Source organism: Dermacentor albipictus, chromosome 2 (genome assembly GCF_038994185.2).
Source record: "Dermacentor albipictus isolate Rhodes 1998 colony chromosome 2, USDA_Dalb.pri_finalv2, whole genome shotgun sequence".
Lineage (NCBI taxonomy): Eukaryota > Metazoa > Arthropoda > Arachnida > Ixodida > Ixodidae > Dermacentor > Dermacentor albipictus.
Genome location: NC_091822.1, coordinates 144,352,262 through 144,367,341, shown reverse-complemented (window position 1 = coordinate 144,367,341; position 15,080 = coordinate 144,352,262). Strand labels below are relative to the sequence as shown.

Below are 15,080 nucleotides of genomic sequence, written 5' to 3'. Positions count from 1 at the left end.
AATCGACCGCTGTGCAGACATCTTCACATTCTAATAAAACATGCTCCATTGTTTCCCTAGCTTTGCCGCAGCAAGCACATGCTTCTTCTTCATTCTTATATCTCGCCTTATAGGTGCGTGTTCTAAGGCATCCTGATCTCTCTTCGAAAAGTAAGAGCTTCCCTTTGAGTTATCGTAAATTGTTTCTTTCCTGATTTCGTTTTTTTCCTCCTAAGTAGTTACTGAAAGCAGGTTTCTTTTCCATTGCCGCCACCCATGAGATTATCCCAGCCTCTCTTACTTCCCGCTTAACGTTCTTTGTTGCCGTGTTGCTCACCATACAGGACGCATACTTGATGGTGAGCTTCCTATATAGTTCCATCACTCCATTGTGAATCAATGTTTTTCCTGTACAAATACCTAACCACCCTCCCAGCCCATTTACTTTCTTCATTCCTCAGTCGTTCTTTGTAATCAATGTTACTGTGAGCTTCCAGCACTTTAAAACTTGTCCAGCCCATATCCCTCTACACAGCCGCATTTGTAGTCTAGCACCCAATGCGAAGCGTCTGACTGACCTTTGGTGGTCGTGGAGTCCTGATTGTACCCCTGATTTCAAGCAAACAACCATATTTCCAAATGTAAGTACTGGAACGATTACACTTTTCCACATACCCCGGAGCATATCGTACCTATTGTATCCCCATAGAGCTCTGTGTTTCATTATGACCGCATTTCTATTCCCCATTGTTGTTATTGTGTTTTCCTATGTTTCCATATATCTATTGCTTTCGTTTATCCATATACCAAGGTATTTATATTCTTTCACGCGAGGTATTTCCTGGCCTTGCATTGACATTGTCTGTTCACTGTTTTTATTGAATATCATAACAACTGATTTTTTAACACTAAATTCCAGACCTACATTCTCGCCTTCCTGTCCACTGATATTAGCCAGTCGTTGCATATCACTTTGCTTGTTAGCTTGCAACACAATGTCGTCCGCATAAGATAAACCTGGAAGCTGCTCATCTACTACTGTACCCACCTGTTTGTATGAGATATTAAACTCGATATTACTTCCCTCTTCCATGTACATCATAAACAGCAGTGGGACAATGGACACCCTTGCCTCAGTCTCTTATTTATACCAACTTTCTCCTCGCTCCTCATCCCTTCTCATTCAACGCAAACGGTATTTTGCTGGTAAATCTCTCTCAAGAAGTGTATACCATCGTCGCCCAAGCCTTCCGCTTCCAGAATATCCCACAAAACGTTGCGGTCTACTTTATCACACGCTCCTGTAATGTCTAAAAAGGCCACATATAACGGTCTCCTTTCTACTCTGTATATTTCGATGCACTGAATAAGGACAAATAAGTATCATACAGTCGCCTAACTATTCTGAATCCAACTGCCTGCATTGCTAACCTGTATATTGTCGATTTCAATGTGGTCAACGGTCAATGTGAGTGAATTCTACCTTTCTCCGCCTTACCTTTATAAATTGAATTAATTCTACTTTGTCGCGCTGTGTCTGGTACTCTTCCAAGTGTTTTCTACTGTTTCGAACAGAGCTTCCTTACTTTTTGGTCCCAGTTCAATAATCAGCCTAACGGGGACCTCGCCTAGCCCTGTGGCTGTGCGCATAGGAATTTTCTCTTCGGCTTCCTTCCAGTTTAAAGCGTCGAGAAATCGGGATGGCGCCGTCTCGCGACTGACGTCAGGGCCAGGACGGCCCTCGCTGTCGGCTCGCTCCGGCTGGCTCGGCTGCAACGCACGCTCGTTCGCTTCGTGCATGTTAGGGGTAAAGTAAACGTGAACTATACTTCAAGAAGGCTGATTCGGTTTATGCGCTGCATCGGTTTCTTGCACGTATCCGAGTCGTTGTGCTTCTCGACGTGACCAGGATCATCGCGCTCTGCTTGCTTTCCTACTAGAGACTTCTTCACTTGGCCTTCCTTTTGCAGATGATCTTTCTTTCATTGCGAGGGATGAAACCGTATTCAAATTTATTGTATTTTTTGTGTTATCTTGTAATTGGTGCGACTTGCGCTTTATTTGTAGTATTTTTTGTTGTTTCTGCGTGTCATTTGTGATCCTATACTGGCGGACTCAATTATTTGTCGTCTCTTTACTTTATAGTCTTCGGAGTCCGTCATTCTGCTTTTTTTTTCTTCTTTACTCTTCGTCTCCGTATCTTCAGCTTCTTTTTTCTACATTTCCTCCTTTCTGAAGAGCAGGCAGGCGTTGCGCCCCTCTCGGTGGCAGTTGCCAGCCTACGATCTCTCCCTGTTTCACTATCTGTACGTTGTACATGCTTGTTTTTACATTGAATAATATACTGATGGCGCGTACCGACTGTGCTGGGATCTGCCAAGAGTCGGATGTCGTTAGAAGGGACGTTTATGTCTTACCGAAAAACAACGGAAATTACAGGGGGAAGAGTCAAAGAGATGAAAAATAACGTATTATACTAAACACTTACCTAGAAAACCCAACGCCAACCCCTTGCTGCACGCAAGGGGTTGGGGTTGAGTGGGCCAAATAAAATTTGGGGGTATATGCTTACGCATACATAGACAACTTCAGTGGAGTTTCTGCATTTTTCAGTTCTTTAATTTGCTTTGAATTGGGCCGCTACGAACGCATGAGTGGGTGACGATTATTATTTGGTTTTCTCACGGATACAGGCAATCTGCAGGGGGTGTTCGCATGATCGTGCATGCTTGCTCGCACTGAAATTGCACAACCGTCCTATTCAGTTTCACATTGAGCTACATAGCTACTTTCCCACAGCTATTTTCACATTGATAAAAAAAAAAACACATTGGTGGACGATGCAATCGCGACTAATTCATTATATGAAGGCACGCTGAATATAATACCTGCGGTTCACATGCGCGCCCAGAAAAAAAAAGACAAACAGAGGGATATGTGCCACAAGCAGTACTAGATCAGATGCACGAAGTAAATCATCTTATCACGTGGCAGAAAAAAATGTGTGGAGTATAGAACTCGCCTCAAAGCTCCTTTCACGTCAGTATGCCCCATTCATACAACTTTCGGAAGAAAACGACCTTCTCATAAACGTTGCCTTCCGCATTCCCGATGCTGTTATCACCATTTTTCAAAATTTTCTGCCACGCTGGGACGCGCAACCGTTCCGAAATCATGCGCCTCCATCGAATACTACGGCCCGTGCCCGGGAGCCAAGAAGAAAGAGCGTGCCGTGCGCAGCGTTCGCGGAGCTGGCGCGTGAGGAGAATTGAGGAGGAAAGCGCCGCGCGGAGGAGAGTGTTTCTACTTTCCCTGACCACGTGATGGTGGGCGAGTTGGTTATGCATGATTGCAACGAAGGCGCCAAATAAAACAACGGACGAAGGAAGGAGACACGAGACAACCACGTAGCCGCGCTAACAACTGAGCGTTTTGTTTCTTGACACAGGAATAAATACCTGCTGTCAAGGATCAAAACAACAAGAAGAAATAGGGCCGTCATCTGCATCGCACAAGGAAACCACAATACAGAACAACTTGTAAGTGCCGCTCCCAAGATACGCCAGTTCCTTTGTCGAAAGGGAAACTGAGGCTTAATGATGCAATCATCACCACGCTTTTTGATCTCAAGCGCTTCCAATATCTCCCTTGTCAGTTGATCATCAGCTCTGTTCAAAACAGCTGATGATGATCTTCTTGTTGTTTTGATCCTTGACAGCAGGTATTTATTCCTATGTCAAGAAATAAAACGTTAAGTTGTTCGTGCGCCTACGTGGTTGTCTCGTGTCTCCTTCCTTCTGCCGTTGTTTTATTTGGCGCCTTCGTTGTAATCTCTACTTTCCATAATATCAAGGGGCTTTAGCGGCACGCCGCCGGAAGCGCCATCTTGTTTCTCTAGAACAAACCGCACCGCACTTCGTATATTTTTTTATAGGCAGTGATAGCATTAACTTCGAAAAATTTCATTAATCGAATATCCTTTTTCCAGGGGGAAGGTCTTCAATAATTGAATTGCCCAATTTGCTTCCATGCAGACGCGTACGAAATGTATCTGCTCTTACATGTGTGATTGCCATGTGTCCCATCCCACGTAACATGTGCAAAAATGAAAAAATATGCAAGTGTAACGTAGCTGGAGAGAACCAAGGTAATGTTGCTTGCCGTCGCTGTCGTATCAGCGCCGCCGCTATAAGTGCGTGATCGACGAAAGACAGGAGACGACTGTAGTCCAAAACGCCAGCAAGGGGAAAGAGCCCCTTCTTTATTTCCACAGCCGTTTAAGCAGAACAGTAGAACCAGCGTGACGTCAGTGACACGTGGTTCCATACATGCGTCAGGCCATAGAGTTAGTGGGTGCGTTAAGTTAAGGCGCTCGAGCGCGCTCTAGCCAGCAGAGCGCGCTCTTTTAAGCTTAACGGCTAAAAAGCGACTTCCGGTGCGTGATTGCGGAGCGCGCTCTACGCGCACCATCCTGGAAACCATAGAGTTAGTAGAACAACTCTAGAGGAAAAGCTGGGCCGGAAAAGTGGGAACCTCTAGGGCGCCGCCCTGTTGCTACTGGTCAATGTGGCCAGCGCAATTACTATTGAAAGGGCTAAAAACAAGTACAGGTCACCTTATGCTTTGTCATCTAAAAACGCATACCTGATGGCTTTATGAAGGTGATACGTTAATATTAGGTATACAGAAAGCGATTGCTAAGTCCGCGACTTATGTAAATCACGATGTACGCATTCATGCAATAAAGGATGACACGAATTTCGGTTTCGAATCTGTTTTTTGGATGCGTAGTAGTTTCGTTTAGGTTTGACATGCGATCGCGCGTCGACATCGGACCCTATGGCACACTCGTCATAGCACTCGTGCCTTATGTGCCACCGAAGCCCCGAAGTGGTCTGGCATATACCTTCACATGTAAGTAAACGAATGTATCTCCTTGTTGAGAATATCACGCGAGTAGGCAGCTCTTGTGGTGCATCACAATCGTTTGAGAAGCGTCACAGTAGAGCATTTTTCTGCATGCGGAGTGGTGTTTTTATTTGCAGGTTTCCCTTGAGTAGGAAATTGCTGGACAGGCGGACCAGCACACCGGAATTGTAATGGCGAAGCCACAATCAACTCAAAGAATCTGTTTAATTGTTGCACTTTGAACAATCATGCTTCTACAAAGGCCACAGCAGAAAAACAGCCCGATGCCGAGTATCTCTGTGCCACGAAGTAATCAAGAGTGCCTAATGCGTATGAAATCGAGTGCATCGAGACTTAGAACGACAGAAAGCTGAGCTAGTTGGTAAGGATTCATTATGCAAAACAGAGGTGAGGCGTGCAGACAGGACACAAGAGTAGAGAAGTGGGCGGTGCTCGTGTTGGTTGCTTGTAAATACTCTACTCCTGTCTGCACGCCTCACCTCCGTTTTGCATAACGAGTACATCAACCCACATATTAATAGCGTAGGCGTTTTATTCACTGTGCAATATCTTCAACACTTCCTTGCATGCCATTCCACGTGGCATATTTTTTCTTGCAAAAAATGTGGGCAGCGAATCTATCTGCATGATCGACTCCGGGCCTGTGGGACCGTTCACTCGCACTTGATGCCGAGCCTTTTACATGTATCCTTAAACTGCAGATATGCACATCAGATCCCTGCGAGCATTTTCGAAATTCAATTATTTTAGACAACAGACACATATGCAATACTGACATAATCCCGAATACCACTAAGCAGAAAGGATCAGACAACACGAGAACGACGTCAGGACATTCAACCGTATTCGCAGCGCCGTCGCTGAACACTCTGAAGTCGCCGACCACAAAATTGCTTTCAAGGAAACAAATCCTTCAAACAGAAACGAACTGGCGAAAGAGACTACTACTGGAGTCATGGCACATTCAGAATACGGAGAATAACATAAACCGTGTGAAGGGCAACCTACCCTCGGTCTATGTCCATGGCCTTGGCGACATGACGAACAGAAGAAAAGGACGCACAGCCAGATAGACTCCCGCTCGTTTCACCAACACAGAACGTCGGCGCGACCCTGTAACCTCACCCCCCCCCCCCCCCCGCGGCCCATCAAGGGCACCCTCGTGAGCACTCCACCCAGCACCGGTCATCGCAGCACCTTGGAAGCGGTCAACAACACAAACCCCCCTTTCCTTTTGTTCCCCCCCACCTTTCCGTCTGTGGAGTGTCTCCCCAACTCCCGTGTTTCCCCCCCTCCTTTCTTCAAAAAAGACGCTTTAAAAGCGGCACACCGCCACCCCCCGAAGAACAACCCCCTGAAGAAGGAGCCGAATGGGCTCCGAAACGTCGGGCTAATAAAATTCAGTTATTTGGTTGGAGTCAGTCTCAAGTTCTAATCAATTTCCCAACCAGACAGGCAATTCTGTCGAAATGTTTAGCTTCACTAAGCAGCTGGGACACATTTTTTGTTGACCATACTAGCTCGCAGGTAAAATAAGTACATCATGTGGACAGCTCCAGCTTATTTTCCTTAAATCAGTGTGTACAAGGGGCATGCAAAAATAATTTTTTTCTCGCGCACCGATTATTTTGCTGTTTAAGCAAGAGAACCCACCACGTTAGTGTAAGGTATCTTGTAGTACATCACACTAATAGGTGCTTTAATTTACCAAGTGAGATGAGTTACTCTTATGGCTCATTCAGTCATATCACACTGCAAGCTGCATTCATCAATCTTCACTTGGATTTTGCAAATGTTTAATGAAACATGTTTCCCTTTTATGCAGATATGCAATGGCAAGCCCTTCCGTGTGTTCCAAAGGTAAAATTTAAGCTCTAAATTAAACAAGACATTTCTAGTCAGAAACAAGCAAAAATGGTGAATGCAGAGTATCAGAAGCCCAAGGTACAGAAATTATGAGAATTGTGTCGAATGATCTTAAGGAAAGAGTCGTATTTGAAAATGCAAGACTCTTTAGTGGAGGTCAAGCAAGTCAATATAGGTAGAATACTCTGCAAAATTATGCGAGTGAGGGGATGTCAAACAATGGGTCAGGAAATGCGTTGTTTTTTCTGCAAAACAAAAGCTGATTTCCATTACATAAGTCACTTTAGCATCATGAGACTGCTGCTTGATAAATTCAGAAATAAACCAAAAAACAAGACACGCAAAAATAAAAAAACAATTTAATCATGCTCTCTCCACACTGGGATAAATAAAAACAAACACATCACATCTACTGTGGACATATCAGACGCCTTGTGAAACACTAAAGGAAAAATTCAGTTTCGAGCTATGGCACTTGTCGCATAGATGTGGGGGGCCTTGCACTAATAGTGATAGTTACCACTGCATTTGGAAATTGAAAGCATTCGTGCAGACAAGGATGATTCTTTATATTTTTGACTACCACTTCAAATGCCTCCACCAAGTGTTACAACGCTGCACGCAGCCATACTAAGGATCTCGCAGCAACACCTCCAGGTAAAAAGCAGAAGCAGTCAAAGTGCTGGTGTGTACTGGACACTATGTTTGAAAACTTTTAGGCAAGAAGAGTGCAAGAAGCAGGTATAACTGAATTTATTTCCATAATTACCCATTTGAATGGCCTTTCCTTTTGTTTAGACAATGCCTACGCCTAGCCACAGCAGCTCCCTCATACAGACTCCGCAAGCCAAGAGGCCGTGGACGCAAATGCAGGTAAGAGGCAAGAAGCAATAGCACTGGCATCGACATTCATCTTTCTTTCTTTCTTTTTCTTTTGTTCAGGCCGCCAGCACACCCCGAACAGCCACCTTGACTGCAGGTGTCACCCTAGTCGCCAAGGAAACATTTGAGGAAAAGCGACAGGCAATGTGAGGAGCCACTTCTCCATGTAAACGATACTCTTTCTCTCGGATGACTCCTACGCCTCGCCACGCCAGCACACTTGTGCACAAAGATGCCGCGGAGGCACGTGCAGGTCAGAGGCAAGAAGCAGTGACACTGGTGTCGACATTCACACCTCGAACAGCCACCTTGACTGCGGGTGTGTCAGTAGATTCCTGTTGTACATATGCTCATAATAAACTTCAGTAAACTTGAACTTGATAATAAACTTGAAGGCAAATGGGACATTGATGCATTGTATTTTTGAACATTTATTGTACACATACAATATACGTTATACTTTGATGTGCTACAGAGCATATTTTGAAGCTTCCCCCTATATTTTGCACCTTTAATTATGCATGTGTGGTGTGGCCCTCAATGCAGTTCATGTTGTAGCAGCTGCTTTGTCTGTGTATCGCACATTGGCTTAAGCTCGTGATATCCACATACTTCTCTCACATATACAAAATAAGGTTCTATGTAGTCCTCAGTGTTACAACAAAAAATAAAAGTAAACAATCCGATCGTGGAATTGTGTTTATTACAGTGATTCCTATGACAGTTACAGGCAAGTTGACAACTTGAACTGGTCAATTCGTCCATAGCCTCCTCTATTTTTCAAAAATAAAGGAGGCTATGATCCGTCATGGCAAGAAATTGTATGTACACATAAAAAAGGGGGTATCTGTGTGTGCTTGTAGTGGGGGGTATAGGATTAGGGCGGTACACAAAAATGTACCAACACCGTCCTCTAGACCCATTTCGTTAAGGTGTAACAAAGCGTATTATGCATAAAGTTCATACAACCAACTCTAACTACACACGCCAGGCGACGCGAGCTACATTTGTCATGACGCATTCGCGACTGCACCGGATGCCCTCCATATTATTCTCGTTACTCGTGTTCACTGCACCGAGGCAAAAGAAAGATCATGGGCGCAGGTGCCTTTAAAGTATCTCGACCTTGCGAGGCACTGCTGTGCGTGCCAGGGGAGCTGTCCGTGCGAACACTCCCTGGCACACACCTGCCTCGGCGGCCCCAACCTACGTACCGTTCTGCTGGATCAGTACTTATAATAATAAAATAAACCCGATCTATCGTCGCGACGATAGATCGCGAAAGCGGGTTTTGCAACATACCGCACCCGTGCGAAGAGAATTATGGAACGCCAACGAGGAATCTGACCAAAGCTTCGAGCTCGTAACCTCGTCGAGTGACACTCCTGCATCAGGCGTGACCGCTGAAAACCGCATACCGCCGGAAACTTCAACAGGATCATCCCTCGGTTGCATAACTGCCACCTGTACGGCCAACATGGACCAGACCCACACCTTCCCGCAACACAGAATAAAGAACCAACTTATAAAGCCCAAACACACGGCGGCACGCACACACCACAACACCACAAGCGAGACGCCATGCTGCTACGGTTGCCGGATTAAAACTGACTACTGTCACCAAGTCTAGCAAGCGTCTCAAGAGCTGGCAACCTCGGCGCGTAGCAACATGGCGGCGCTCTTGCGGTTCCCGATTTCAATGCATGGGCCCTATGGGTAGCTTGTCCTCTAGAGTCAGTATAGTAACTCTATGCTGGAAACGGTGCGTGAGAGCGCGCGCCTGCTACGGCTTCCGGAAAAATGACGTGTTTCCTGCTCTTTCCACCAATGCAAGTCGGTTCTCCTTGCCCACTCGTTCCTCTCGCCGCCACGCTGCCGGGCGTCTGAAGCTGCTGTCAGGCGAGATCGGCAGCGTGTTGGCGCGCTTTGAGCTTGCATCGCATCGTAATTCGCTGCTGCTACCTCAAGGACTGCAAAAGTACGGTCGGCGGGGCCATTTTCGAAAAGCGCGCGAAGTGCAATAGCGGATGCGGAAGCAACATAATATTCGACAGAAAACAGTCGCACGCACCCGAAAACAGTCGGCGAAAATGGCCGTTAAGTTAGGCTCCGAAGGCGTCGCACTCGAGCGCACTCGAGCGTGCTCCTTTGGAGTTCGGAGCGCGCTAACTTAACGCGCCCAGTAGCGTCAGGCGCAATGACTCGGCGCGCCCTGCGGGAGCGTGCTTTCAGCCGCAGAGAAATACATTCCAGCACAGTCGTTTGGAGCAAGTAAGACTATTTTTTGTACCTCGCCTAATAACATAACTAGTTATTATGAATTAATCAACTTCTAAAATAGTGTATGAGCAAAAGTGTCAATGAGAAAATTGTAGACCATCCTGAAAATGCTACACGTGCTACATAAAATTGCCTCCCCTCCCCCCCCCCCCCAAGCCTGCGGGTTTTCTCAGAGAGAGAGAGTAAACGTTATCGAAAAGAGCACACGAGCGTACGTTGCTCTTCCGCTGTGCAGTGAGTGGTCACCTCAGTCCGAGAGTCCAACGGTCTTAGCTGCCTTTCTCGCTCGGTTGACCGGTTTGAACTGGTCCGTCGAGTCGGAGCTGGACAGCGCTGCCTCCCGTCGCCGTGTGACGGGGTGTGTTATGGGTGTGAAGAGTGGTGTGCTTGCGCAAGCCCATACCATGTGGTAAAGCGTTGTGCATCGATCGTAGCTGTGGGCATTTGTAGAAATACAGCGCAGGGTGTATGGCACACTGGTAGAAACTTAAATGTGGATATTCGTTTGTTTGGAGTTCTCGCCAAAGTTCATGTGCCACGTACGTGAGCTTCGCAATTATCAATTATAATAAGCTGCGATCGACCGAGGTAAACCACGTCGTAAAAAGATCACAATAATATATGTCACATCGAGAACGCGTCCTTTACGTTAGCTATGAGGTGCGAGCACATTTCGCTAACGTGTGCGTCGCGGAACACCGATCTTCAAGTAGAAAACGGTGCCGGTGAAACTCGATACTTTCTCACTTGTATGCCGATGAGCCTTGCGCGTGGTTGCACCAAGGAGGTTGGTTTACACTAGGAGGGCCAGGTGGACCGTGGACAACCTCCTACTTTTATTTGACGGCGCATATCCTAGAAGTATTAAAACTCGCGAGGAAGTTCAGACGTTGAGATAAGTGTCAATGCTATGAGGTGGAAAGAGCTGCGGACAGTATTTGGGCATGTCTAACAAAGTTTCAGTTTCATTTGCATTCGTTATCGCTACTCCATTAGCGCATCATCGCATTGTGCCGCAGCCGGCCAAGAAATGGATAAGCTAATGCAAAAATACACTTCACGTCCATAACAGCAGTTTCATCATCCTGTTTCAACCAGCCCAATGACCATCCTTTCGACAGAACCTTTAAAAACTAAGTTCAGCGTTGGTAGACTGCCGTCAAGCAACTATGAGAAGAATTGCTTTTCTTTGTGTGTGTTTGTTAGCGCATTTTCTTGGATCGGTGCGGCGTGCGCAGGGAATGAAGAGGATAAACAGCCGAAGTGTACGATAATTGACACGATTCGCTTCTGATTCCGAACATCACCATGGCACTCGATTGGCTTACGCAATACGTAACGTTAGAAAACGTCTGTCTTGGTGTCAACCTTGTCACGCTCAGTGTAATCTACAAGGCGTACCGGTCTAAAGTGACGAATTTCGAGGCAGTGCAGGTGAGTAGGTTTCGTTTGCTCCTCCCGCTGCGTGTTACTTCGCTCAAAACTAAATCCAACAGCAATCGAATCGGAGGTGCCTTGAAGGGCGAACGAATTAGTTCCCTTTGGTTAAGAGGCCATCTGAAAGTGGAAAACACTCTTTATTTAACAATGCGTGTCCTAAAGAGCTCTGAGAACTTCCGAGGTCTTTGAGATCGCTAATGACCTTGTAGAGACTAAGCGCTGTACAAAGCTAACAATTATTTCGTTGTAGGTGAAAGGAGAAAAATGCATGTTATGAATTGCTGATATTGAAAGAATCAACAGCTGTGTTTGAGGTAGGCACTAGCGACTGAATCGCAGCATATTCACGAAGCGTTAGATCACCGGCTTATATAGTTAAACTTCTCTATCGGAATTCACACTTAATCTAGTATGTTCATTTACTGTAGCGCAGTTCGATTAATCCAAACCTGTTGACACAGTTGTGTTTGAGACACGAAACACTGATACTGTGTTTTTTCTCTGGTTCGGCCGTCGTTTCCCTGCTGTTTGCGGTGGGAGTTACACCTGCTTCTATGTTTTGTCTTTTTACAGACAGCTCGTCAATTGGACGTTGACAATAATTTAGCATCGAAATTGCGCGAAGAATACCCCAATGCCACTGCGGTGCACGCCGTCATCAGAGGCCAAGTCAGGGCCCTTGGAGAAACGATCAAGAGCAGGCACATGCGCGGTGCTAAGGCAGTCATTCAGGAATGTTGCCTCACAGAGCACAAGATTCAGTGGAGTCCGGTATCCCGCTTCTGGTAAGTACGTGGTCGTGGTGAAATGACACCGTTCGGTTCTTTGGTTCTCTCCAATGCTGGCTTTGTCTTTGTAGCATCATTTTCTTTCTTATAAATGTCCTACCCTCGCGAACTGAAATGCCTACAGTTATATATGAATGAGAATGTCTTCATTTAATATGTGTAGTTAACTTGTAGCTAGTTTATAAGCGCACCAAAGCTCAGAAAACTCAATGCTCCATTCTGTGTGAAATGCCAGTGTCGCTTGTGAGTATGACAGTGCAGACACATTGTGGTTTCTTTCTTCCTTGTTTGTGCTTTATTCTATATAAGTATTGTGGTATGTGGCATGCCCGGACGAAGCATGTGATTAGAAATGAAATTTTTTTTCCACTTTTTCAATATATTTCTAATACATAAGTGCCTGACGCAGAGCAAAAGGCAGATTATTTTAAAGGGACTGACAACTGCCCAGAATGTGTTGTGAGGCTTTGATAAATATTAAGTGACCATGATTTATAGTGATAGAATTCAGCATGCCGTTCGCAATTTAAGTAGGAATTATAATTTTAAATTGGCAAAGAAAGTCACAAAATCCAGTAAGTGGCATGTCCTGGCGGTGAAATCTTGGTACTTCAGATGTAGTCTATGAGATTACTGTACGTAAGTCGGCTGTTGTTATGTACAACATTATTATTGCCTAAAATTGCTGTTGCTATATTATTAGGCTCTTGCAATTTATTCTACGATTCGGAAATCAAAACAGCACGCATGGCAAAGGCAGCATGCTGAACTGCATATCACATGCAAAAACATTGTTTCATTCTCTATCTCTTTGGTTTTGCTTTGACTGGTTAAATACCAAAGCAGTTGGGCAGGGAACCACGGAAATACGTAACTATTATTACAGAAATACTTCAACACTTCGAAAAACATGAATCACACGAACATCGACTTGATAAACAAAATAATACTTTCTCACAGTTATGGTTGCCCTTGTCATTGCCACCCACTAATGCTGGCGTATAATTGCTATTGTGGTCACCTATCACCGTTTTCAGCATGTTTCCAGCGAACGGCTACATCCTCACTGCAGATCGAAAATTTTTGACAAAAAATTTTCAATTGTATTTTGCGCATTACCACGTCATGATTAGACACTCTGACTGGTAAGCTTTCCCTCACATTAAAAAAAAAATAGGTACCATGAAAATTGGTTGTCAGTCCTTTTAAGGAAAGATCTAGTCTTTTGAACTTAATATGTAACATTAGCTATAATCACTGTTGGAATGTCAATGCTTTGATCTTCCTCAAAATTGTTACATATGTTGCGCTTCTTGTGCTTTTCAAATAGTTCAAATTTTTCCAGTATAAACAGGTCACTTAGCCATTTTTGGCTATCTGTGCAGAATTTATGTGATGGTTGAGGATGAGAAATTAAGTAGCTGTTTAGCATGCATTGATGTTCTGAAAGGAGCAGGACTGTGTTATTGTTATTCATTCTGTTCCACCATATAATTTAGATGATAAACCAGCAAACAAATGCTAAGAGCATTGACTACTCTCATGCTTGCTGATGCTTGCCGTGTTCACTGAAAGAGGTTTCCTCTTCAGGTCACAGACCCAACGCGAGATACATCGTATCATCAACTACGTGCCATTCGCCATTGCGTCACGACACAGCAAAGTGATGGTTGAGGTAGTGGATCCACAGGAGTGTGAAAGTATTCCGGTAAACTGCGTCTATGAAAACTTTATCCCAAATCGAGATGGCCTGAGCGGTGTTTTCTTTGGCTGGCTGCGTGGAGAACAGACCAAGGGCATTGAAGAACAGGAGTTTCTTCTAGAAGAAGGCTCCACTTTAACTGCATTTGGCACATTGACAGTCATGGAAGACGGTTCCGTCAAGCTGATGCCGCCAGCTGATGGCGTCTGCTACTACCTTACACAGCTAAGCCACCCAGCACTAGTGTCAAAGCTTCGCTCAGAACTCGGCATATTGCGCGTGGTTAGCTTTGTGCTTGGCTGTACAGCTCTAGGCCTTTCATGCTACCTGGTGTTCACATGGTGGAAAGCAAGGCAGGCAATGGCCCAGCGAAGGAAGGACTCAATTCGTCGTGAAGAAGCAAGGAAGCAAAGACGAAAACTGAACCGTGACTCGCCTTCAGAGAACCCGTGTTGCGTCATCTGCCGCACAAACCCCGTCGAAGTGATGATCCTGGAATGTGGCCACGTTTGCTTGTGCACTGACTGCTCGGAGATGGTTACTGGGAACTGTCCCATGTGTCGCTCACCCATCAAGCGAAGTGTGGCAGCATTTCTTCCTTAATCAAGGTGCAGTGGTGGATATGCTTTCTGCAGAAAATATGTCATCAGTGAGAGCTTTGTTCTGTCTTTCACATAAACATCATGAACATTGATGGACACTCAGAATTTCGTTCCTGTGGTAATGAATATACAACGTATTAGTACTCAGCAAGATGTTGCTATATGTGCACATAACGAAGAACAACGTTCAATATAATTTCAGAATTTCTTATGTTATTTACATGCGCAATAATTGTTTTCAGGTTTGAATGTTTGGTCATGCATTCATTCGCAATTTGACTAGTTGACATACTTCAGATATGTTGTGAGAAGTCACCAATTCACTGGTAAGATTGTTGTGCGTTATAAGGGCTGCCTACTGAGCACCAATAAAAAGTTATTTGCTTTTATGTTGATGTATTCACAAATAAAGTTTGTGTAAAGTTCACTTGACTACTGAAGTAAACTTATTTATGCAGCTTATTGTGTCAAATGTTTCAGCATTTAAGTTTTGCATGCTATACAAAGGTTGAAGCAGTGGGGGTAAGTCTACCCAAGCTTTTGGTCTATAAGGACAGTTTGCCAGAGTAATGCCTGCACTTGCAACACGTTATTCTGGCATATTAACATCTT

At 44.9% G+C, this 15,080-nt stretch overlaps 1 protein-coding gene and 1 long non-coding RNA gene across 2 annotated transcripts; both read left to right on the top strand.

Annotated features, from left to right (window-relative positions):
• Window positions 1-6,235: 6,235 nt before the first annotated feature.
• LOC135904658 (uncharacterized) lies at window positions 6,236-8,032 on the top strand. Its single transcript, XR_010565180.1, has 2 exons — window positions 6,236-7,647; window positions 7,717-8,032. It is a non-coding gene; the product is annotated as an uncharacterized lncRNA (long non-coding RNA).
• A 2,389-nt stretch (window positions 8,033-10,421) lies between these two features.
• On the top strand, window positions 10,422-14,895 carry LOC135904657 (mitochondrial ubiquitin ligase activator of NFKB 1-like). The gene is made up of 3 exons (XM_065435543.1): window positions 10,422-11,370; window positions 11,950-12,161; window positions 13,755-14,895. The coding sequence occupies exons 1-3, from the start codon at window positions 11,245-11,247 to the stop codon at window positions 14,467-14,469; spliced, it is 1,053 nt and encodes a 350-aa protein (XP_065291615.1). The 5' UTR covers window positions 10,422-11,244; the 3' UTR covers window positions 14,470-14,895.
• The last annotated feature ends 185 nt before the right edge of the window (window positions 14,896-15,080 follow it).

What these genes read in the sequence shown, in the direction of transcription:
- LOC135904657 (XM_065435543.1), top strand. Translation starts at nt 11,245, where the DNA reads ATGGCACTCGATTGGCTTACGCAATACGTAACGTTAGAAAACGTCTGT. An exon ending in CGAATTTCGAGGCAGTGCAG is followed by an intron (nt 11,371 to 11,949) that starts GTGAGTAGGTTT and finishes GTCTTTTTACAG; the next exon opens with ACAGCTCGTCAATTGGACGT. An exon ending in AGTCCGGTATCCCGCTTCTG is followed by an intron (nt 12,162 to 13,754) that starts GTAAGTACGTGG and finishes TTTCCTCTTCAG; the next exon opens with GTCACAGACCCAACGCGAGA.